Genomic DNA, 24,566 nt, shown 5'->3' with positions numbered 1-24,566 from the left:
GAGGAATTCAGTTCCACCCCTTTGCTTCATACAGACTTCTATGTCAGATTACATCATCCCATATTGGTGAGAAAGTTCAACTTCTACTGCTGTACCACCAATATCCACTTCTGATGTCTTGGGTCAACATAATAAAATAGGAGGCATTACTTTCAGAGAAGCTGTTGTAGATAGAACACTAGAAACATTCTGTATGGATTGCCTGAAAACCCACTGTGTTTTCTTTCTCTTTGCTAAACTCTCCTGAAAATAAAACATGAAACACTGAGAGCCTCTGTGATGGGCCTCTCCTGCCCAGGGAGGTGGTGGGGTCACCAACCCTGAAGGTGTTCAAGAACTGTGTGGATGTGGCATTGAGGGATGTGGCTAGTGGGCACAGTGGGGGCAGGTTGAGGGTTGCACTATGTGATCTTAGTGGTCTTTTCCAACCTTCAACATTTTATGATTCCTTTGATCTCTTTCTTCTCTGTGATTTACATCCCCTGACAGACAACTCCCTGAACAGACACAACCCTCTTCTGCTTTTCCACGGCTATAGCATGCAGGTGCTTTCCATAAGCCCTAGATTTGGCTACCAGGAATAGAGGGGGTGATCTGCCAACCCCTCTCACTGATCTCAGAGGTGTCAAGATCTCTTGACACCTCTGAGATCAGTGAGAGGGGTTGGCAGCTGCAAATCGTTATTAATCATTACTTTCCTGCGTGTGGGACGCAGCCCAGAGACTGACTGAATCAAAACACGAATGGTTACTACCAGGGCTGTGTAAAAGCAGAGTTGGCCTTTCGTCTCCTTTTTGCGCGCACAAACCCGCAGGCAGATCCCGGTAGCGGCCCGCAGCTGAGTCGGCACGGCCCCGGGGCAGCGCCGAGGCGGGGCCGCATGTGACCGCGGCGGGGGCGGCCCGGCGCTCGGTGCCGCGGCGGGGCAGTGCGGAGCGGCGGCGGCGCTGGGCGATGCGGAGCGGCCGGGCCCCGGGCAGATGATGGCGATACGCGAGCTGAAAGTGTGTCTGCTTGGAGTGAGTAGCGGCGGGGACTGGGCGGGCGCCGGGGGGCTTCTCTCTTCCTCGGCTGGTGGAAGGCGAAAAGGGACAGATTTGCCGCCCCTCTTCCCGCGGGCCCGTCCGGGGGCTGGCGGGCGGCTCGGCGGAGTGAATTCCTCTACTCGACAGCCTCTGGGGGGCGAGGGGGCTTTCCTCTTCTTTAGTTTATTCTGAATTTTTGTTAGTTTTGAACTTCTTTTAAAAAGAGGAAGCTCTTTAAGGGAGGGACCCGGAGCCCCCGGCTTGTCGCTGGAGCCACCATGGGGCCGGGGCGACGGGAGGCGGAGGAGCGCGGGATGCGGCGGCGGCAGCGGCCCGACCCCACCGGGACGCGGCCCCGCGTGGTGCGAGCCCCTCGGCCCCGATACTCGCGGAGTGCTGAGCTTAGGGGCTCGCGTGGGTTTATTTTGAAACGTCTTTCGCTCGTCTCCTCACAGGAATGTCTTTCTTGTAACTTTTGTCTCGTCTTTCACTTTTTTTTCTTGTGTGTGTGTGTGCGTGCGTGCGTGTTTAACGTTTGGAGCAGCAATGTGCTTAGCTGTGCAGTTTGGCTCCGCCTGCCCCCGCTCTGCCCTGCACGGAGGGAGCTGTGCGTCCAAGCGTGCTCATGGGGTGACAGACCCTGTGGGGCAAGCCCACTCCTCCAACAGCTGCCAGCTGAGCACTGCTGCTTGCTTTGGTGGTCGTGGACTGATGGCTGGACTTGCTAATCTTAGTGGTCTTTTCCAAGCTGAATGATTCTGTGATCTCCAACGTATGGGATGCAAGTTAGGCAGCTTTCAGCGGCGTATCTCCGTAAACGTTCAGGGAACTACATGAAGAAGAAAACTTGGAGTGAATTCTTTCACGTAACACGAGTGAGCTGAACATCTGGAAAACAAACTACTGCCGTCCCTCCTGCTCCCTGTGGTTTGTGTTGACCCTTAGTCTGGATGGTGTGGGTACTTTGCCCTGAGGAGGTGCCAGGATGTGGTGCCAGGGCAAGGGGAGTTCAACCCAAAGCATTTGGCAATGACCATTCCTCTTTTCTTGATGAGAATTCCCGCCTTCAGCTTTTAAAATGGCACAGAGACAAAATAAATGTGGTTTAGACAAGCCTGAGGAGCCTGTGGTAGAACATGTGGATATGTCTTTATTTTTTTATCCCCCAGTAGAAAATCCTCTAATTTCATAGAGATGAAGTGTCCTCTGAAATGACATTCCTCTTGCCCACTGCTTGTTACTGTTTTGTAACATTGACGTGTACTGGAGGTTTTGCAGGGCAGTTGTTTACTTCTTTAAGAGCAAGGGAAGAAAGCTATAATGCAACTCTATGTTCCTAGGAGTATGCAATTACTCTGTAGATTCATTAAAATGGCAGTTGAAACCCTCAGGAAGGTGTAAGTATCTGTAGCTATATTTTCTTAGTATCTAATGATTAGAGGGATGTTCTTTCCTGAGTTTTAATAGGGTATAATTCTAGAAAACTGTCTCTTCTGATCCCAAGCATCTCATTTGGCATGGAGGTTCATGCTCTAGCTTTTCAGAAGTAAGGAATCCTTCATATGTAAAATCCCCTCATGAAGTTCAGACTCCTAAAACAGGGAAATTGCCTGTCTGTGTGAACAACTGCAGTCATCAGTCAGCTGATCTGCTTAGTTAGATACTTATCTTTAGATAGTAACCCAAAAATTTGTTTGTGCATCTACTTAGAGGAATCTTAACAGCTGTCTTCTCCATCAGTCCTAGGCCTGGCACGTTGATCCATATTGTATCTAGGAGAGCCCTTGCTAATCAGTTAAGTCTGACATGTCCAAGCCCTAAAATGAGTTCTTATTCACATTAGAAGTTAAGGATTAAGTTGTTTTATAAACCTGTCTTGCTCTCCACTTCTGAACAAATTAGATAGGAGGGTCACTGGTTCATTCTGCTCTGGTACCCTGATGGTCTGCAGCCCTCAGCTGTGCAAAGGGCCTGGACTTCAGCTATTTCTGCCAGCTCAGCATTCCTGAGTGAGGGGGAGCTTGCAGCTGGCTTAATGTTGGCAAAGCCAGCATCTCTACATACCTTGAAGCCTAGCTTGGCTATAGAAGGTGTGAATGGGAGGCTGAGGAGAGCAGAGAAATAAGAGCTGTGCTCCATGCTGCCCACTCATATTGCCATGCTGCAGGACCAACATTTGTCCTGGAGCCCTAGCAGCAGAGATAAGGAGTAAGTTAATGACTCTTGGAGGAAACCTCACATTGCCCGGGTCATGCTGCAGCACAGGAGAGAAGCTGGCCCATTGTTTTCAATGTAAACCTATCAAAACTTGGATTTTGGTGTCTGCATTTCACTCGTTCTTCCTCAAAATTAGCTTGCGTTTTTTAAAACTCTGTGGGTATGATAGGAGGAATTTGGAGCAGCCTGGAGCCAGGCACAAGAAGGGGGTAGTCCTGAGGTTTATGGAAAGAAAACACTTGCAAGAGAGTGATGAAGGGGAATTTGGGGGCAAATCAAGCCATGTGTGAGTCATTTGGAAGGCAGGCTTTGTTGGTTGTAGATCTTGGTTATACATGGATCTGGGAAAGCAGTGTTTTTTGAATTGAGGTGGTTTCTGCCTGCTTCTGGGCTGGTAGGAGCAGGATGCCTGCCTAATTGCTTGCTGCTTCACGGCCTCAGGTGGAAGAGTAAGCAGATAGAATTTTATAGCTATCCTGAGTATGCTGCTGTGCAAGTGGCCTCAAGCCTGCTCTGGAACTACTTCACCTGGTAAATTACTGCTGCTGGGTAGTGATGTATCCACCTGTGGAATGCCTTCATCATAGTACAAGCAACTGCTTGAGCATCTGCTCCAAGCCCTGGCACATCACCCCGAATTCCTCCTGGCCTCTCACTCTGACATGTTTGTTCACATCAGTTGTCCCCATGTTAGTGGTTTCTGGTGCTGAGCAAGATTTAGCTGTGGTGTAGGGGAAGTGAATTGCAGCTCCCATTTGGCCTGACTGATTTTTCTGTCCTGAGTGGAAACCCTCCCAAGGGACCAAAGGAGCATGGGGTGAAGGGGCCAAATATGCTCTTTCTGTGTTGAAGTGTGGCTGGTGGGAATGGCATTCAGGTGCCCTAATGGGGCTGTGGCTGCTGATGTAGTTTTCAGGCAGGTGGAGGAGTGATTCGTGGCCCTCTGCCAAGGCCTGACATAGATGTGTGTGGCAGCTACGGCAGATGTTTCCAGGTCTAGGGCCGAGGCAAAATTTCTTGTCTTTGTCACTTCCCAAGGAAACTTTGACAGCTCTTCAGAGAGGCTTTGGGAGGTGGCTTGCCAATGATCATCTGAAGTGACTTCCATTGCTGCCTTCCTTTTGGGTTTTGTTTACTACATTTTTATGTTCTGACTGTTCATCACAGGACCAGAGGAGTTAGGACTGGAAGAGACTTAGAGGACATTCCTTGATTCTAAAGCTCCACTTAAAGCTTTCCTGACACATATTTGCTTTAAAACCTTGTGACAAAGGTTTCTGTTCTCCCCAGGGCTATTTTCCAAAGCTTATATGTGCTTACTGTAAAAAGTTTTTTCCAAACATAGCGCCTAAATCTCCTTGCATAAGACTTCATTTTTTCATCAATTTGTTTGTGTTTCTACTTCCTTGCTTGTTGGAAGACGCTTTCTGCTAGTGCATAGTCTTCAAATGCTGCCTGCAGCTGGTGAGCTGAAGCCTATAAGTAGAGTACCATCTCCTCTGTGGAGGAGGAGGTCTCCTTGGGGGTTTCTCCACCACTGGATCCCAAAGGCCAGCTATGGAGAACAGTTTGTTACCTTTGTTGATGTCCCGCACCTTGGTGTGAGGTGTCTATGTGGAGTGTGGAACAGAGCACAGAGTTGTTTGGTATTTAAAGTCACTGAGAAAATAATAGTAGTTTTCTTGAGGATAAAAATCTTTTTCCTATCATGATGTTATGATAATGTAAGGACCTGGATTGAGCTTGATGCAGAACGAATTCCTTCAGCAGAACTCATAGACACATTAGACCTTCCAGTAAGAAGTTTAAGTACCCGCTCTTGTAAGTAGCAATTATATGGAATGTGAATGACTGAGAATCTTTTGGTTTGTGTTAGTGTTTGTAAAAGTCGACAGTTTTATTTCTCATTTGACTCTAAAATGTGAGCTGCAGAGTAGTGCAGAAGACAAAAGTGGCTGCAAGTCTTGGAAATTCTAGCCCCATATCAGAATGTGTGCTCAGCTGGGCAATGATTTTAACTCATAGAGGAACCGAAAGGCAGGTGGCCAGGCATGCAGTGTTAGTATGACTGCATGTGTCCTGTTTTCTTGGGAAACCTGGTGAAGTGTACTCTGAAGTCTTCACTTAAGTGAACTCATGGTGCTTCCATGTTCCATTCCCTTACCCTGCCATTCAAAAGAACAGTCTACCAGGGCACTGAAGAACACTAGGCTATTTTGTTTAGAGGGGAAAAAAATCACAAAAAATCAAATTACATAGCAAGTGAGAAATGCCTTTTGTATCTATAAACAATTATGTTCTGTATTTTTTCCTATTAAATTATAAGATTTGTTTAAATGGCACAATCAGGTTTCTGCAGTGCTGACACTAAATATGTAGGTAAACCATTAATCATGTAGAGCCGCGGAGGAATGGAATTCAAGTTTTCATATTGAACTTGGCCTTACTGCTTTCCTGATGTATTTCCAAACATTTATTTTGTTGAATCTTCCAAAATTTTGAGTGGAATTGCTTAGAAAAATGAGTAAACTGTGTTACAACCTGAATATCTTTCTAGGGAAAGATAAATGTGGAGGACAAATTCTGCTTTCGTGTACAGCAACTCAACCAGGCTGGTGGTTATGGAGGAGATCTGAAGTAGCAGAAGGCAGAACTGAAAACAGGCTTTATTTTCAATAGTTGCAAAGTGTCCAAATGGGAAGCTTTTAGTCACTAATAAACTAGGCAGAAAAAGAATTCCCTGTGGTCTGCTGTTGGAGAGGACAGCATGCAACCAGCTCCTATCACCTGTGCATCATTCCTCAGCTCTGATCCCCTGGTTTTGACTTGCTTGTTTAATGAGATGTTGCCATCCTGATGTGGCTGTTGTCCATGAATCGCATGTAGGCTGTCATTTTGCTGTCTGACAAATTGTATTTATTTCTTTTTCAGGCTTTCCCAGCTCCTAGCTTCTGTCTCTCTTTTTGCTTTCCTAATATTGGCTGAAAAGCTGTGAAACTTCTTGTTTCACAGTAATTCAGAGAAAAGCAAATTATTTCTACCAAAATAAGGAAGTTGAATTGGTAGTAAGCTCAATTTTTTTAAAGACTGAGTGCAGTGTTCACCCTCCTTACTCAAGTAGTGCTGAGGCAGCGTGTGAAGCAGTCACAAACTGTGCAAGAGATGTGGAGGGGGGAAAAAACACACTTGTTCTGTTTTTTTAATTTACATTTAAAGTCTGTTTTCTGAGATTTGTGTTGATAGTAAGACTTGTTTCTACAGCAGTAGCTTGCTTTGTTGTTACTGTTTATTGCAATTCAAATCCAATTTAGGGAAGTGGCAGAACAGGCAGTAGCTGTGCTGATCCCGGACAAATACCCCTGAATCTGCAGAGCTTTTGCATGTGTATAGAAATTACAGTGCTGGTGAATTTTGCTAGTGGTAAACTGTATCTGATGAGAATATGTGGAGTCTGTAGACTCTGCAAGTGTACAGGTTGGATGAATAGTATTATTTCTACATCTCCTTGTTGTGAGGAGCATTTGCAGAGAGGCAACCATAGGCTCTGCTCTAGGTGATTTCAGGCATCTGCCTTTTCTTTTTGCTTCACTTCTGCTCCCTCTTCCAAATACCACCTCCCCAGTCTTCAAGGTTGGAAGACCCTACAGGATCTGGTTTTTGAGCATGTATTTCCAGGCTATGCCATATTCTCAGAAAACAAGCTGAGTGTGAGGCAGCTTGTTTCTTGCTATTGGCTCCGATGACCATATCTCAATCTCTGATAATGGGCAGTGTGAGATTGTGGTGTGACTTCTTGGTCATCATCTCTACCTCTGTCTGGAGGTGTGGTAGTTCCTTTGCTTGTGTTTCCCAGAGCTGTTTCTGAGGCCAGGCAATGCTCAGCAGGTAGATAACCACAGATTCCTCCAAAAGGGTAGGGAATGCTGGTGGAAGACAGGGAGTTTTCACCCTGATTGGCACATTGGATCCTGACTGGATTCCTGCAGGGAACAAATGTGTTTGCCTGGGTAAGATAGGCAGTGTGCTACGCAGGCACTTTAGGTCTGTGGTCTGGTGTAGGAACCAGGCCCACAGCAGCTGGCAGGGGAATGGAGACCGCAGCCCCCTGTGTGTGGTGGAAGCTCCCCACTTTGTGGCCAGAGCTGGCCCTGCCTTCTGAGGAAGGAGGCGAAGGAAGGTAGCTTCCTATTTGCTTGAGGTTTCTTTTTCTGATGGACTTTCCCTTTGAAAGCTGCTATGAGTTCAGTCTACTCTTCTCCATATACACATAAAATCATTAAGGCTGGAAAAGACCACTAAGATCACCTAGTCCAACCATCAGCCCATCACACCATGCCCACTAACCAAGTCCTTCAGTGCCACATCCACACAGTTCTTGAGCACCTCCAGGGATGGTGACTCTGCCACCTCCCTGGGCAGCCTGTGCCTCACCATTCTGAGAAGATGTTTTTCCTAATATCCAGCCTGAATCTCCCTAATGGGACTTAAGGCCATTCATTACCTCTTATCCTAACACTAGTTACCTAGGAGAAGAGACCAGCCCCTGCTGTAGTTGTAGAGAGCAATGAGGTCTCCCCTGCGTATTTCTAACTGCTGAGCCTACTCAACTTTGCAGCAGGTTTAAGCCAGTCTACTTCCCCCTGCCCCCTTCACCTCTTTCACTACCTTTGGATATTTGCAAAAAAAAAAAAAACAACCTTCACCTCCATTCAGCACTAATCATGCTGCTTGATTGGATCATGCCCTGCTTGTTGTTTGGGTAGAGCAAGCTCAGTGCTCTGCTCCCTGTCGGGGCTTGCTGTGCCCCTAAGTTTGGACACTACCACAGGCAGGAAAGCAGAAGCTTTTGCAAGCCGTCAGTGCACATGAACGACGGGATGCTTCAGCACACTGTCTTGTGTAAGCAAATGCCAGCGTTATAATTTACAGTCTCCAGGCTTGCAGAGCCACTAATGAAAGCTGAACAGCAGTCAGTGGAACAAATGTTTTTATTTCCATGTGGCTATTTTTAAACATAAATTCTAGTGTGCGGTTTTGATGTTTTTTTGGAGGATAGGGTAGTCTTTTTGGTCTTGTGCTCTCTGTTTTGAGCAGAGTAAGGTCTTGTTTGTGAAACACGTGGAAGCACACGTGCATGAGATCCAGCTCCTGAATGCTTCGTGTCCCGAAGTGATCATTTCCTGCGTGTCAGCAGGGTGACAGGATGTGGCTGACGTCACTGAATCTCCCGGCTGGACTGGTTACTCCGCTGTGCACAACCGATGTGGACTATAAACGTTGTCAGAGCGATCTTTTAGAATGATAAGTATCAGCCTTCTGCATGGGCTTACCTGTAGTTGGCATTGCCTGAGGCAGATTTTCCTTTACTTTAGAGCCTGTCTACAGAGGCAGAGTTAGAAGAGCTTCCTAAAGTAGGCTTAATTTTGATTTATTTTTGCCTGTTTCATTCTGGAACCAACAAAGCTCAAGTATAGATGGGATCTAACAATTCTCCAACAAAGCTATGTTGCAGAGTGGTGGGACAGATCTGAAGTCACTCGCATACCCTTCCATGCTTACTGGTGGCCAGCAACATGCATTGGGGTAACTCTAACCTTCTCTATCTTATGCTTGTAGTCATGGACTCATAGAACCACAGAGTATCCTGACTTGGAAGAGGCTTACAAGAATCATTGAGTCCAACTCCTGGCTCCACACAGGGCCACCCAGAATTCAATCCCTATGTCTGAGAGCAGTGTACAAATGCTCCTTGAACTTCATCAGCTCAGTGCCACGATCACTGCTCTGGGGAGCCTGTTCTGGGGCCTGACCACTACCCTCAGGTGGAGAACCTCTTCCTAACAACCAACCTCCATGTCACAGCCCTGTGCTGTTCCCTCTGGCCCCGTCGCTGTCACTAGAGAGCAGAGCTCAGCGCTGCCCCTCTGCTCCCTGTGAGGAGCTGCAGCTGCCATGAGGCCTCCCCTCAGCTCTTCAGCTCTGGGCTGAGCAAACCGAGGGACCTCAGATGCTCCTCATACATCCTGCCCTCTGGGCCCTTCACCATCTTTGTAGCCCTGTTGGTAGCTTGTATCTCCTTTATGTTCTTGTATCTTGTGTATATTCTTCAGACATGCCTTTTTCTTCCTTTTGATTCAGATACTGGGAATTCAGTGGCAGAAGAGGAGTCCTTAGGTGTTTGGTCAACATTTGGTTATGCCAATGAAGGGCAGCTGTAGTGGAGATCACTGGGCTTCTGTGGTATGATATGAAGATCATACCAGTGAGCACTCACTTGAATGCAGCGTGGGATTATACCTAGGCTCAGTTTGGCCCTTGAGACTTGAATGTGTTTTTAGCTTCTTGATTTAAAGGAGAGAAAACACATGATCACTATGGTTAGTAGTTCAGGAGTTAGAAGCATATTGAAACTGAGATATTTGAGGTGTTTGTCCATGTGCAGTCACAACTTTAATCTCAAGTAGTTTCTACCATCTGTGGAAGCAAATATTATGATTGTTTGTTTAAGATAGCATTTGTTAATTTAAGGGAACTGTCACTGACTGACAGACACTGCTAGCAGTGCACAAAGGCACACTTCCTCACTGTGGCTGGATGAATCTGTCAACTGGTTAACTCCTGGAGGGATTTGGGAAGTGAGAAAGAATGCATTCCTTTTATTGAATAGGAAGTTCTTTTCCTCCTTTTTTTTAACTGAACTAAATATAAGTAGGTGTATTTCAAGTGTCAGAAAATCAGCCCTTCCAGTGTATCTTGTTAAAGGTGATATGAACTGGAAGCTTCCAACCACTCCCAGGCCACAAGCCTTTCATGGTGTGTATCCCATGTTGATTTCAACTTTTGCAATTACTATGATGATAATCTTACTGTTAGCACACTCGAGAACTGATTATCCTACAAACAAGGGTTTCTCTAGCCTTATCCCTTAAGTCAGCTTTTTTAAAAATACCATTCTTGTGGACAATTCAGCAAAAATCTTGTGTTGTTTTTGTCTGTTTGCTTGAACATCAATGAAGAAATTAAGCAGTTAGTCCCAGTTTAGTCTCGTGAACTGTTATGACTCCTGCAACACAGTATAATTTGTGCTAATGATCTTCTAAATTTTGTCTTTTTCCCCCTCCGAGGTGTCCTTAATAGCATACTTGACAAGCATCTGGAGCATGTTTTAAGCAACAAAAATGCCAGCTTTATAAAACCAGGTAACATAATCTTTCATCAGTATTAATGTTACAGAAGCCCTAATTTGAGTGAAGACCTTGTGAAGAGCACGTTGAATTCAAAGCACTGGGCTAATCTCTCTTCAGCAGTATATTGGGGTGCATCCTTCAGCCTTAGCTGAACAGGCTGAATTGATTTCCATTCTTAAAGCTCTGCACATGCTTAGATAGCTGAATGCAGTGCTATGTGGAGGATAAACAGAAAAAAGTCTGTGTTAATTAGGTATCTGAAGTGACAGAAATGGCTCAAGACCTGTGTTATTTTAACATTACAAGCAGATGCAGTAGCTCAGTTTTTCCTCTGCTTGGCTTTCAGGATATGCTAAACTGTGGAGGGCGCTGCTTTAGTTGACTAGGCATTTTAGTTGATTGGGAATGTTGTGACTAGGTTTGTGTTTTCCTTTAGGCTGGTGTAATGCATGAGAGAAGAATGTTGGGGGCTTGTAGACCAGAAGAGTTGTAAAGGACTAGGCAGAGGAGAATGAGGAACACAGACAGTAAAATCTGAGAATGGGTGAGGGAAAGAGAAGCTGGAAGTAGGGAAACAAAGTCATGCAGAGCAAACAAAAAAATGTGGGGTGAAAAACCCAGCTACTTCTTCCTTTATCTCAGCCTCCAGTTTCCTTTTTTTTTTTTTTGGGTAGATGTAACTTTGACTTAGTTAGCTTTGTTTCATTTGTGTTTCAAAAATTTTTTTTCCCACTGAACCCACAGAATTGTTGTTTATATTGTATTAAATTGAGCAGTACCTTTTGGCTAGTCAAGAATGCCCCCGGTGTAGGTTGGGTAGCTGAAAGGGAAAGTCCAGTAAGATTTTTATGGGCCGCTTGAGATATCATACAGAGTCCCTTTGTCTGTCATTCTGCTTTGTCTGTGGGCAGTGGCAACTGTGGGCTCCATCCTGCATGGTCCTGAGCATGCAGGCTGCACCAGTACCCAGCTATTCTTGTCTCCCAAGTTCTGCTTATACTGAACTTTGTGGTTTAGCGCAGCCATTTGAAATGTTCCTGTGTGTTTTCAACTGAGGGTTGCTGTGCTTGTGTGCTTTTGGCCGTTGTGGTTGAATTGCAGTTTCTGAGAGAAGAAGTGGGAAAAGTTGGCCAGGATTATCAGCACTTATAACTGACTCGCAGAGAAAAGTTAAATGCTTATCTCTTAGTTACTTTTGTGGTGGAGAGAGGAAGGTGCATTAATGATAACAGCAACAAAAACTGCTTCTGCTCATTTAAAGGGCTTTTCCAAAAAACAACAACAACAAAAAACAGAATTCCATGGCAGTAGTGGTACCAGCTTTGGGAGATGTCAAGTTGAAAATCAGTGGAATGTGAAAACATTCAGGAAACCAGCTGCTTAAAGGATACAGCCTTCTGCTGATGAAGTCTTTGATTTATTATCCTGCTTGGTGCAGATAGCTTTGCCCTCAGTAAGTTCACAGCATCTCACACAATAAATCCACAGGTAAAAATCTCAGCCCTGGGTTTTACTATGCTGTGCTTGCTATTATCTCTTCTGTTTACTTCTGTGAGTGACAAAGGGACATGCACCAGGTGGGTCCTTATATGACGCTATTTAAAGTAAGTGGTGATGTCTGTCATATTAGGGAGAGCTTCAGGACCAGAGAATAGATGAGATGAGGGTGAAACCACAATTAATCTGAGTGATCCAAACATAATTGTTTGAAAAAATCCTAACATGTTTAGGTTTATGCAAACATCCCATTGTCCATTCCCAGTCCTGCACATCAATTTAGGAAATGAAAACACCTGATTTCAAGGATTTAACTTGTAACAAATAATGGCAGATTTCAGTAAATCTCTAACTAAACTCTCATCTCTTGATGCCCAGAGGGAAGGCATGCTTTGTTACAAATAAAGGTTTCCAAAGACCGTGGGTGGGATGGGGAACTGTATGGGCATCCTGGATAAAGGAGATGCCATTGCCAACTGAGCAACCTTTAGACTGCTGACCATGAGAGATTCCTGACTTTACAGATGCTGGGTGCATCAGCTTGAAAAGAACTGGTAAGCAGATGGAGATACTTTGTCAGAGTTCTGGTATTTGGCCAATGTAAAGATTCTGTTGGTTGTCACAGATGGCATGGTTTCAACATGTGCGGGGGAAGCATGGGGCAGAGCAGGCGTATGAGGGCAAGTTGTTTTTTTTTTTTTTTGCTTCTGGTAGTTCTTGGGTACTGTGTCACTTGCTAGGACTCCACTAACTCAAAACAAAGATCTGCAGCTGTGACGCTGGTTTCCATTTGTTAGGGGAAATGTCTTTATATAGCTGCACCCTGAAACTGTGCCACCTTCCTCACTGTCACACACTGATGCAAGATAGGTCGTCTTTTCTCCAGAGTTGAAGTTTCAACTGGTGTTTCAGCTAGCACTCATAATATGTGTGGCTTTCTTCTTCCTCTTTAAATATTAAATACAGTAATAAGTTGCAAGTGACCTGGTAACAAACTGGGGGAGGAATGTCTAAGCATTGCTTGCTGAGCTTGGATGGGCAAGCTTGAAGGGAATTCAGCCCTCTTAAAAATTTTCCAGGCAACTGCTTGACAATATAAATATTACTGAAATAGTAAGCTGAATACCAAGAGCCATTTCCTCAAATACTGTACCAAACTGTGCATAAATTTGATTGCATAAGAGTTGCTGCCTTCTTTTAGTAGGAGAAATTGAACTAATGTATTTGAGCAGTAAAGCAAGCTGTTTTTATCCAGACTGGGATTTGTGAGCAATCTGTAATACAAAACTATAAATGCTTGGATTGGATTATTGACTCCAGGCTAACTGGAGGATTTGAAAATACCTCTATAGGGGGAAAGTATATCCTTTTTTTCTTTATTTAGTAAGGTATATTAACAAGCCTGTATTTTGAGATTGTGGCTTTAGTGGTAGGACTTGTCAGCAGAAGAGGCGGTCTCTTGGACTTGTGTGAAACAGCAATTTGGGTCAAAGACTTTCCCCTTGTCATACAGTTATTTGTAGCAGCTCAAACTTTCCAAACATGTGCAGGGAAGGTTCACTTAAGAAAAGAATTTGTTTTGGGAAGAACAACACAGAATTTTCATCTCATTTTTTGTTGCCAAACTATACTCAAAAACATTTGTTAGGATGCTGTTGCCTAATGTATTTACTGAATTATGAAAGCCTCAGGTTATTTGTCTTTAGTCTAAAAACTGAGTTTAGTTTCTCTCATCACTGCATTGCACAATGATGATGAATGATATTTGACCAGATTGTTATGCTGGTAAATGTGCATGTGGCCTGTAGAGAGAACAGCCTGCAATCACCACTTACTATCATTGAAAATGGGAGGTACAGTAACTTGTACACCTATCCCTTTTTTTCAAGTTGAGGGCTAATTATCTGAATTCTTCAGCAGGTGTTACTCACAAAGGTTTACTGTATTTTAATAGGAATTTCTGTGTGAAGAGCAGTATATCAAATGTATGTTTAGAGGGAGAGTAAGTAGGAAAAGGATGTCGGTGTGTGAATGTTAAAGGTCTCCCAAGTTTGTCCAGAAAATAATTTGAGTTGCTGGATATCATGCTCAGTTAAATACATAGGCTTTAGAACAGGACTTTTTTTCCCGTTTGTTTTACTTCAGCTTTATATAGCTTCTCCCTGATGAGATCTCACATGCTCAAGAGATCTTCTAGGCTCGCACTTGGCTCCTTCTTAGCTGAGGGAGGTGTTGAATGGCGATCACCACCATAGGAAATTTCCAGTGGTAAACTGGGACTCTGTTTTCACTTCCTCACCTGAAAGATGAAGTGGTAAACACGGAAATGATCATATTTGACTCTCTGTGGTGGCGCTGAGCTGGGAAGTCAGCAGAACAGCAACAGGGAGAGGCTGTTAGGTGAACTAGGGTGGTAGAGCGAAGAGGTGGAACAGTGTATGAAAGTGTGAGATGTTACATTTTCTTACTATTTTCAGGACATCTGTTAGGGTAAATCTACCTGCTTCTCTCTGTTATGCTTTGGTCAAGAGGATCCTATGATTTGGAGATGAGTAGAGGGCAAATAGTGAAAAAGCATGAATCTTATTTGGGTGGTAGAGGCTCTGTAAATTCCTACAGCCACAGATCTCCTGAAAATGAGCAAGTAAAAATCCCTCAGGTTGATATTTTGTTCAACAATTGTACTTTGCAGTATCTTGTTTAATGCAGCAGTTTATCCATGGGATATGGAGAACCTTTCCAGATGCCCTTGCTACGTTCACACAGCTGATTGCTGTGCAGTGGTCCCTTGGTGACAACAGCAATGAGAGATGGCTATGTTTCTGAGGGAAGGTGCTCAGGCACTCGTCTGTCTGTCTGTCCCACGTATCTAGTTCTTGCAACTCTACTGGGTCATCTTCATCCCTCCCTACCTAGGCTCTTGTTTCCCAACTCACTTGAGCATTTAAGCCAGCGCTTCTTTCTTCCTATTATGGCCACGTTGTCTCATTCCCTCCTCCCTTAGTACCAGGAGTCACCAGGTGGTGCTATTTCCCAAATAAATGCCCTCCTTTGCATTGCAGTGCCCTCCAGCCTTTGGAGAAGTGTTTTACAGCCTTTGGTTTTGTGGTGCAGCTTCCTTCATGGGAAGCAGTGTCAAGGGGTTTTGCTCTTTGTCATAGGATCTGTCTTGAGGCAGTCCCTTTGAAGCAGAGGTGTTCCCTGTGACTTCATCAGCCAGTGGCTTCTTTGACCTTGTGGTCCTCAGAGGATGGAACTGCTTCTGCCAGCTTGTCACCATGCTGGTATGCTCCAAAGCTGCTTTGCTGTACTGGAAAGCATGAGCAAGTCTCAATAAAGGTGTCCTTTGCACTACTGGGTTCCTACCGGGTCCCTTTGCATCTGGGGGGGACTTTTTTATTTTGTAGATACCTTGCCATGTGCTGCAACTCCAAAGGAGATTTGGGTGTGACTGCTTCTTGAAAGCTGCTCCTCTTGCTTCATCCTCTCATCCCATCAGTCATCTACATGGACACCACCTTCCTCCTAGCTGCTGTGTTTATTTTTTGAGTTCACACTTTTGAACATCCTCTACAGTTTCAAGTAAAACATTCAGCATCTTAAGTGACTAGCCAGAGCCCCCAGAAATCACAATTTCGGGTGAAGGAATGCAAATAAACACCGGGTTCCAGTCTTCCTTTTCACCACGCTAAGCACTTCTTCCTCTGCAGCACTCCCTGCCACATGCTGATGAGGGCAGAAGAAATTGAATGATTGAGATTCTGCTCTTTGATTTTAATTTAATATCCTCCATTTCTCTTGATGGTTCAGCTACTGTGCTGAATTTGTTAACTTGTGAGGGGAAGGAAACATGTAAGAGAAGATGCAGAGAGTCAGCTGGAAGTTTGATGTGGCAAAGCAGTTTCTAAATGATGTTAATAATGACTGAACACTACTATTTCTGCTGTCCACCCTCATGCTAGCATGGCAGTGTGGTTAGCTTACACTGCAGTATGATGCATTGATTAGACATAAAGTATTTAAATTAAGAGTATGGATTTGAGTTTTTATGACCGAAATAGATGAGCTTTAAAAATTACTGAGTGATCCCATGCTTTAAATCTCTAGACTGACTGCAGTGTTAATTTTGTTATTTTTTTAATATATTCTACAGTGTTGTGTCTACAGAGTCAAGCTGAAGAGAGAAGAGCTGAGACGGTTCTGATACTGACCCACAGGCCCCGTTTTCTTCGTTATTTGCATTTGTTTTGCCTCGTGGTTTGTTTTTACTATATTGGAGCTATTTAAAAAAAAAAAGCTTTGAAGGAAGTGACTTAGTTTCCCTTTCCCTCTACCACCCTCTTTATAAATAAAGATTGCTTTGTAGTCGCATGCCAATTCTAGGGTAAGGGAGGGGGGGAAGGAGTCAGCAGGTTGCTGACGAGCAGAGGAGTTTGTAAGCTCTGAGTGAGTACAGCAGTCATATGTGCCACTTTGTGATTTCCTGGATTGTGGGTAGTTCAAGTGACTGATAGTCCTCACACCCACAGCTAGTGCAGTGTTAAACAAGGGTTTGTTCCTTCCTGCTGCTTTGATGCCAGTTCAATCACTGGACTTTGTATGAAGGACAAATAGCTCTGACTGGGTCATCTTTCCAGCGGAGTCTTGTCTTCTTTCAAAGTGATAATGTACAGTCTCTTGAGTCCCCACATTTGGATCCTTTGTTAGGATAGCAGAATAATAATCTTCTAAACTCTTTAGAAGAGAACTTGTTTTTGGTTTCATAAAATATTTCATGTATAAAGATGTGAATGGCTCTTGGAAAGTGAATTTATTGTTAACGTTAGCTCCTGTACAGACACTAGCTGCTCTCTCATCTCTGGCCAAGCACATCCCTTTGATAAGATGGCAAAATGTTCCTGGCTTTTGTACTTTCTAGTTTGGTGAGGCCATAGTATGTATTGAAGGTTCTGACAAAAGTAGGTAGATGGAGAGATCTTAATATTGCAGTTCAGGTTTGGGGGAGTGTAGGAAATGCATTTTTCTATGTGAGAGAGGAAAGGATACCACAAAATACTGAAGCTGTATCTGAAACTTGGAAGTTAGGATTTTCTGTCTTGAGATTACTGAGTTTAGGACCTGGTGGAGAGCAAGGGAGAGAACCTGTCACAATGAATGTATGAAAAGTTTTTTTTCTAGCTTTCAGAGAAAATCTGCAAAATGGCAGAACAAATAGGACTGAGTATGCTGGCTCCCAGTAAAGCAGATAGCAGAGGAGCTGTACATGCCTAACTTTCCTACCGCAGTAGGATGTGTGCAGGATGCATGCGGAAGGAAACCACATGCTGAATAATCATGTTGGTACGTCAGCCCAGAACCTGGCGGCAGATGTTTTGCTATGAGGGCTGGGTGGGAGCAGGAGAGGTGGCTGTAGAGACATCCAGCTCCAGGGAGAGGCAGAATTGGCAGTCACTGTATGCATTTTGCTGTCCAGTGTGGCCAAGTGAACAAAGAGAAGGGATCAGATAATGCTATCTTATCTCTGAGTATATGACGCACTATCTGGCTAGCAGATATTTCTATTTTTTTTTAAATGGCTATTAGGGTTATGCAGATAGTATTGAGGATACATATACCAAACAAACTCACTCTCCAGACACTTCAGAGGTTCCTTAGCACTGTAGCATCTAAGCATTTTGCAGCTCTCTCTGATTTAAATCCTCATAATGCCCTTACAAGGTAAAATCAAGTAATTCCTGTTTTCATTTAACAGCCAATGAGTTGAGACTAGTAGAGCCAAAAATTCCTGTGCCAAATGTAGTCCTTGTGAACCTGAGTGGAGGAATTGTGCTGTAATATGACAAGATGACCTGGCTTGGATAGAGAAACATCTCTGCAAGCAGGCAGTCCGCTTCCTACCTGGCGAGGGAATTGCAGTTAATCTAATTCTAAAGCATACCGGAGGAAAACACCTTACTCTGCAGCTATTTCATGCTCCACAACATCTGTGTTGGCCTGAAATTATGCTAGCAATTAGAAGTGATGTGTGTGGGGAGGCGTGATTTGTCGTAGGAGAACTGACACAAACCATCCTAACTTGATGAGGGAGTAGTATGCCCACTTACTTAACAGGTGCTGAAGTTACTATGTATTACAACTCTAGAGAAGAATAGAAATGCAATACAGACAGGAATGTTCTTGAATAGTTCACATAGAGAGAGGACCAGAAGAGCTGTGGTGTTTTGTACTTGGAAAAAGTGATAGGCTGCAGAGTAACCCTGCCCTTGTAAACACAGTTGCATCAAGTTGAATGTATTCTGGGATCCTGAGGAGCTCTGGTATCCCATTGGAATGGGCTGCCCAGGGAGGTGGTGGAGTCACCATCCCTGGAGGCATAAGAAACTTGTAGATGTGGCACTGAGGGACATGGTTAGTGGGCATGGTGGTGAGCTGATGGTTGAATTTGATGATCTTAGTGGTCTTTTCTGACCTTTATGATTCTGTGATTCTGCTCCAGTGTTCAACAGTAGTGTTCCTGTTCGTTTGGCAAATGCCTTTTATTTGGGAAACTGCATGATAGCTTGTTAACGGTCCTGGAGGCAAACTGTATTTCCAGTTCTTCCATTTAGGAATTTATTTTGCTATCAAGTGTCCCACAAACCATTGCAGCAAGTCCAGTACATCCCTTGTAGCAGGAGACTGTGCCTGATGTTGCTTGTAGCTCTTGTTGCAACAGTACATTGCCAGGCTTCTGCAAGCTCTTCAGAGTTCCAGAGGTAATGAATGAAGTCAGTTCAAGGTGGTGGTGAACAGACCACTTGGCAGAGGGCCTGTCTGGAATGGGCTCCAGAGCAGGAAAGCCATGCGACTACTTTGGGTAGCAGGCTGCCCATGGCTCAGCACTGCTGTTCTGGAAGGTGGCTGTCAGCAATCCAAGAAGAATAAGATGTGTTCTGAGAATCCGGTTGCTCATCATGGAAACAATCTATTTCTCACAATACAGAACTTTACAGAGAGCTGGAATTAAAAAAAATCAGATGTCTTGAATGAGAAGCGCGTTCTTCTGACAGCAGAGGCAAAGCTTCAGAGCACCTCAGCCTGCTCTCCCCTGGTTCAGCTTACAGTCACAGGCAGTATTATGTTTCTGAAGCAGCTGGGAGGCTGCTTCTGTGTCAGCCTGAGGCCTGCTCTTGCTTTTTCGTTTATGTGCTTTCATAGTGGTGGGGTTTGCTTACTTGATACATCTTGCAGATGGAAAAACTGAATCCAACAAGAAGCTTTGCTCACTTCTTCCTAGAGGCCACCCCTCTGTGGATGCCTGTGTCTTTGCTGGGGCTAGCCCCATGCTCAGCAGGTTCAGTTCAGTCCTAGGGGTGTTTCTGGACATGGGGCCTGTGAAAGGTATTATTTCTTATAGTAGTGTCTTCAGAAAAGTAAACGATACCCAAATTCAGGGAAGGAGAAGGGATGTATTTAAGGTGAGCAGAAGTTTATTGGGTAGGATGATTCAGGGATTCATGGAAACTGTGATCAGGAATCTCTTGTGCATAACTCTTCCTTGTACGTTCATACAGTTGATAAAAATCCAGAGCTGGTTTCAGATGCTCCTCAAGCTGCCAGCCACAGCCTTAAAGAGCAGCTGTAACTGGATTAGTAAGACATGGAAAATATTGCAATGCTGCCTGCATCTGATCTTCTGAGTAATGATTGAAATGTTAATGGCAGGCGTAGAGGAGTAAAGCAGGCTGCAAACTGTGAAGCAGTTTTCATGGATTTTTACCTTGCATTGGAACTTAAAGACAGCAATATTCCTGTGCTCAGCTTTACTCAAACCTTTTGGCTAAGAGCTGGCATCTGTGCAAGCAGCAAAAATGCAGGCTGGGTATCTCAGTGCTGCATGCCAGGTCTGTCACAAGGAGTGACATTCATCCAAGATACCAGGCTTGACCAGAGCTGAGCACACATTTCTGCTTTCCTCCAGCACTTTTTGGGAGTGCAGGCCTAGCTATCTGTTTGATGATAGCTAATAAAATGCCAGCCACCGAGCAGCACTGTGATGTGATTATGCTGCTGTGAATTTTCAAATTCCATCAAACTCCTGCTGTGGCTAATGGGAATGGGCCAGGGGGATTCAGCTGTAAATCAGAAACTAAATCATGGCCAATTCTGACAGTGGAAAGAACGGCTATTTTAATGTGCAGTGGCTGAACTGCCAAGTCTGAACCAGCTGTGCTATACAGAGCTACTAGAATGAAAGGCCTCTCTGCGTGGGTTTTTTCTTTCCCAAAAGCTGAAACCACATCTTTCTACCTCAGATTTGCCTGACCAGTTGCAGAGATTGAGTGCTGCCTTTTGCATTAAAAATATTACATGTATTTATAATAAGGGCAGTTTTCTCCCTTTTGGCAACTTCATACCAACTCAAACATTCTCATCTGTACATCTTAATTGCTTCAGCAATGGGAATTCTGCCCTCAGCAAAGCAAAGACCTCTTCTTCCTATCTGTGATGGTGCTGGCAGGAGTCAGACAGTGTAACAAAACTTGGGAAATCTTGAGCATAAACCAGCTCATCTGTTTTTTTTCCAGTTAGTAACAAACCAGCCAAGAAATTGGTCCATTGGCATGACTATATGACTGGGAGCCAGGAATTGTTCCTTTTGAAATAACAAGGAACAGCCAGCTTCCTCTCTGAGCAAATCCTCTTCTGTGAGAGCAGCACAGCTCTTTGACTGTACCCTTGTTCTGTATGTTGACCTGACCTTTATTTTTCTTTTCCCGTCTCTCTGTAACTGTAAGATGACACAGGGCAGCGTTATCTCACTGAGAAGTATGCTGACAAGATCCTCGGTGGCCGCATTTGAGTGTGGGTGTTTCTGCTGCATGCACTTGGAAGCTGGGGTTGGAAGGGACCTCTGGAGATCATCCAGTCCAACTCCTCCAGTTAACTGAGGCCGCATCTCAATGAATCGTAGTTATTACAAAAAAACAACCAAAACATTTAAAGGAGCAGACACTTTCGATCTGTAAAAATGTATACAAATTGAAATACCTTGGATTAAGTCCTGAATTTAAATGAGTTGATGGGAAATCTTCCATCCTTCCAGTGGAATCTTGTGTTTCATCTGCCTTTTGTAGAGATCAGTTCTCCTTTACTTCTCAGTGCAGATTTTTATCACACCCGTCGTCGCCAGGGTATCTGAACCCTCTTTTAAAGCTGAAATGGGAAGTTAGTCATGAGATCTGTAACAATTACAAGCCAGATGTTCTTTTTTCTGGAGAGGACAGAAGGCAGTTTCTTCAGTATGTTTGTTTTTAGCATGCTGTTTCCTCACGTGAAATACCATATAGTATTCTTTTTGCATTTCCTAAATCCTAGTGTCATAAAAGAATTTTTAAATGGTTTATTTAATTTTACATATATTAAAAAGCCATGTGTGTTAAGATAGCACAGAAGGATTCTGTGTCGTCAAGAGCAAAATAGCTGTTGCAGCAGTGTGCCTAATTATGGGGCTGCACTTGAGTCATCAGTCACAATATGCGTGGATTTCTTGTGAATTCAACACTTATTCCATTTCAGATGTAGAAAGAATTTACATGAAAGATTTAGTTTGCTCAGCACAATAGCATTTGAGCCATCTGAATCCATTAAAAGATGTTATGTGTCAGGCTGAAGAATAAGGTCCTAACCAGGGATGTGTTTACAGAGTCCTGTAGCTCTGTGCCGTGTGGAAAAGTGCTTGGAGGACTGAGTCCCACAGTGGTGTGAAGGTATAAATGAGACATCCAGACTTAAATTGAAGAGCTGATTTTTCCTGCCAGGGCGCACACGTCTGGAACAGTGGACAGAGGATTATAGCAACTGCCTATTTGTAATGGGAAAACAGTTTTCTTTTTACATATATTACTCATATTGAACTTTGTGGTGTGTTTTTTTTAATCTTCCTCTATGCTGCTGTGGGTCAGCTGAAAGAAATGAGTATCTCTGTTTGCCTGCAAATGAGTTGCCAGCTTGCTGTAGTTCTGCTGGCTTGAAATGCAGCCTCTTCTCCTTTATAGAGATGGGAGCCAAGAGGAGCCGGGGAGCTCTCTGTGAGCAGGGGTGTGGGTGGGAACTGCTCTGTGCTCTTAAATCTTCATGTCTGAAACCATGAGTGAGGGATTTTAGAGGAGGAGAGCATGCATTTTCAGGCTTTAGGCATAAAAAAAAAATCAAAATTTGATCATGCATGCATTGGTTCCTTGTGTTTATCAGAAACATCTGATACTGCTTGAGATGATAAAATCATAGAATGGTTGGAAGGGACCTTTAAAATCATCTAATTCCAACCCTCCTGCTATAGGCAGGGACACCTCCCTCTAGACCAGGTTGCTCGAAGCCCCATTCAGCCTGGCCCAGAATGCTTCCAGGGAGGGGGGCACCCACAGCCTCCCTGGGCAACCTGTTCCAGTGTCTCACCACCCTCATAGTAAAGAATTTCTTTCTAATATCTAGTCTAAATCTCTCCTCTTCCTGTTTAAGACATTTCCCCTCATCCTGTTGCTATGTGCCCTTATAAAAAGTCCCTCCCCAGCTTTCCTGTAGGCCCCCGTCAGGTACTGGAAGGCCATTGTCAGATCTCCTTGGAGCCTTCTCCAGGCTGAAGAGCCCCAGCTCTCTGTCCTTCCTCATAGGGGAGGTGCTCCAGCCCTCTGATCATCTTTGAGGCCCTCCTCTGGAGCTGCTCCAGCAGCTCCATGCCCTTCTTGTGTTGGGGGCCCCAGAACCGGATGCAGTACTCCAGGTGGGGTCTCACAAGAGTAGAGGGGTGGAATCACCTCCCTCGACCTGCTGGTCACACTTCTCTTGATGCAGCCCAGGATACAGTTGGCCTTCTGGGCTGCAAGCACACATTGCTGGCTCATGTTGAGTCTTTCATCAACTGACACTCCCAAATCCTTCTCCTTGGGGCTGCTCTCAAGCCATTCTCCATATACGTTTTGCAGGCTGGGGGAAGATTCTGAAGTTGTGGCTGCTTCTTGTGAACTAATAGCAGTTTGCTTATTGTGGGTTGTGTTCCCACTCCTTCCTTCCAAACCCTTTTGCTTATCTCAGTGCAGTTTATAACTGAAATTTTCTAAGTGTGCTACGAGACTTGTGAAGAAGGAAGGAAAAACATGAAATTGCTTTTGTGAGTGACTCATCCAATTGTTCTCACAGTGTAAATGAGAGTGTATGCCATCCTTGCTCACTGCAAATGCATCAAGAACACCCTGATTCAAAGTAATTCCTAAAGGCATATTCCATGCTTGGTGTTCCTTCCATGGAGTGGTCCGCTCCTGATCATGATGTGCACATTATGCAATGCTGGAAACCCTTGGATTTCACATGGATAAGGATTCTTTGGAATAATTACGGGATCTGTTCCTTAAAGTGCAACGTACTCTTAAGGATATATTCTCAATTTCTGAAGCTTGTCAAATCCACTCAGCTCATTGCTGCTGTAACCTCTTATATAGGTCACATTTTTGTTCCTTGTTGTGCATTTGATGTTGCATGTGTACCAACATATGGAGGAAAACATAAGAACTGGACTGGAAAAGCAACCACAGCAGCGAAGTCTAAGGGTGCTCTTAAGTTATTTGAGGGCTAATGGCGTGGCTGACACATACTTAATTTTAGCTGTGAGAGAAATAAAAACTTCTGGAGATTAGTTACCAAAATGGTAACAAAATGGTGGTAAGAGTTATCAACCAAAAATTGAAGAGGTTGGGGCTGCCAGTAAGCTGAGCTGAGCTTTGGTCCATGCTTGCAGATGTTGAGGGTCCCTCCAGAGACAGAGTTCCTCTTGCTCAAGGGATGTAATTGCAGTTGCCCTTCTTAGTGACCCATTGAAGGAGCAGGGAAAAACTCTTATGAAACTAGAACGCCATCAGGTCACGGGAACCAATGTCTAGTTTTGAATGCAGTGGCAGAAACTGTCTCCATCAGAGGGAAACGTAATTCCTCACATCCAGTAGGTGGTAGTTCTGGTTTTCTCCACAGCTTTTTAAATGCAAGATAATTACTCGATTCTCAGTTTCAGCACAGAGGATTATCTTTTTTTTTTTATAATGTGTTGTGTCATCCTGATGTAGTGGTTATATAGAGATCTCAGCTGGAATCAATAACAAAGGCAAAATTTGGGAAAAGCAACAGGATGCATTGCTGCTATTGATCAAAGTCTGCGGGGCTGGCTTTAAACACTTTTACTGGTTTTGATCTATTTTTTTCTGTTGATTGAACACAGTAGATAAACAACTGTCTGTGCAGCATGAACACTTATTGTGGCTTTTAAGCTGACTAAGGACAGCCTTGAATTAAATATGAGAGTTGAAACGATGGCTTTCTGCTAAGTGCGGTACATAAAGACTTTGCTTGCAGCGGCAATACAGTTTCATTTAAACATGGGGGAAGGAAATTAAATACTGGCACTCTTTTTATATTTGAGAAGAATATTTAAAAAGTGCAAAATTGATTACAGGAAAGTCCGAGGCTTTTTTTCTTTTTAACTGTAGTTATATGTGTAGTCCTGTCTTCTCTTGGCACTTTCTGAGAAATTGGTGTAAATTACTCAAATGTCTTAAAAATGTGGATACAGGTGAGGTTCTGCAGTCAGTTCTAATGACGTTAATAGAAAGCT

General features: G+C 44.1%; 1 protein-coding gene across 2 annotated transcripts in view; it reads left to right on the top strand.

The window, feature by feature from the left end:
* Nucleotides 750–24,566, top strand: part of RAB31 (RAB31, member RAS oncogene family) — a 58,052-nt gene continuing 34,235 nt past the window's right edge. Inside the window, exon 1 of one of the 2 annotated variants that reach the window (XM_021387669.1) lies at nt 750–1,004. In XM_021387669.1, coding sequence (XP_021243344.1) covers nt 981–1,004 — 24 coding nt within the window. In that variant the 5' untranslated portion in view covers nt 750–980. Of the gene's footprint in view, nt 1,020–24,566 lie in introns of both variants that reach the window. The other variant, XM_021387668.1, reaches the window with a different exon arrangement.

This window comes from Numida meleagris, chromosome 2, assembly GCF_002078875.1.
Source record: "Numida meleagris isolate 19003 breed g44 Domestic line chromosome 2, NumMel1.0, whole genome shotgun sequence".
Classification (NCBI taxonomy): domain Eukaryota; kingdom Metazoa; phylum Chordata; class Aves; order Galliformes; family Numididae; genus Numida; species Numida meleagris.
Note: the sequence above shows the minus strand (reverse complement) of the source record. Positions and strands in the feature narration are given on the sequence as shown.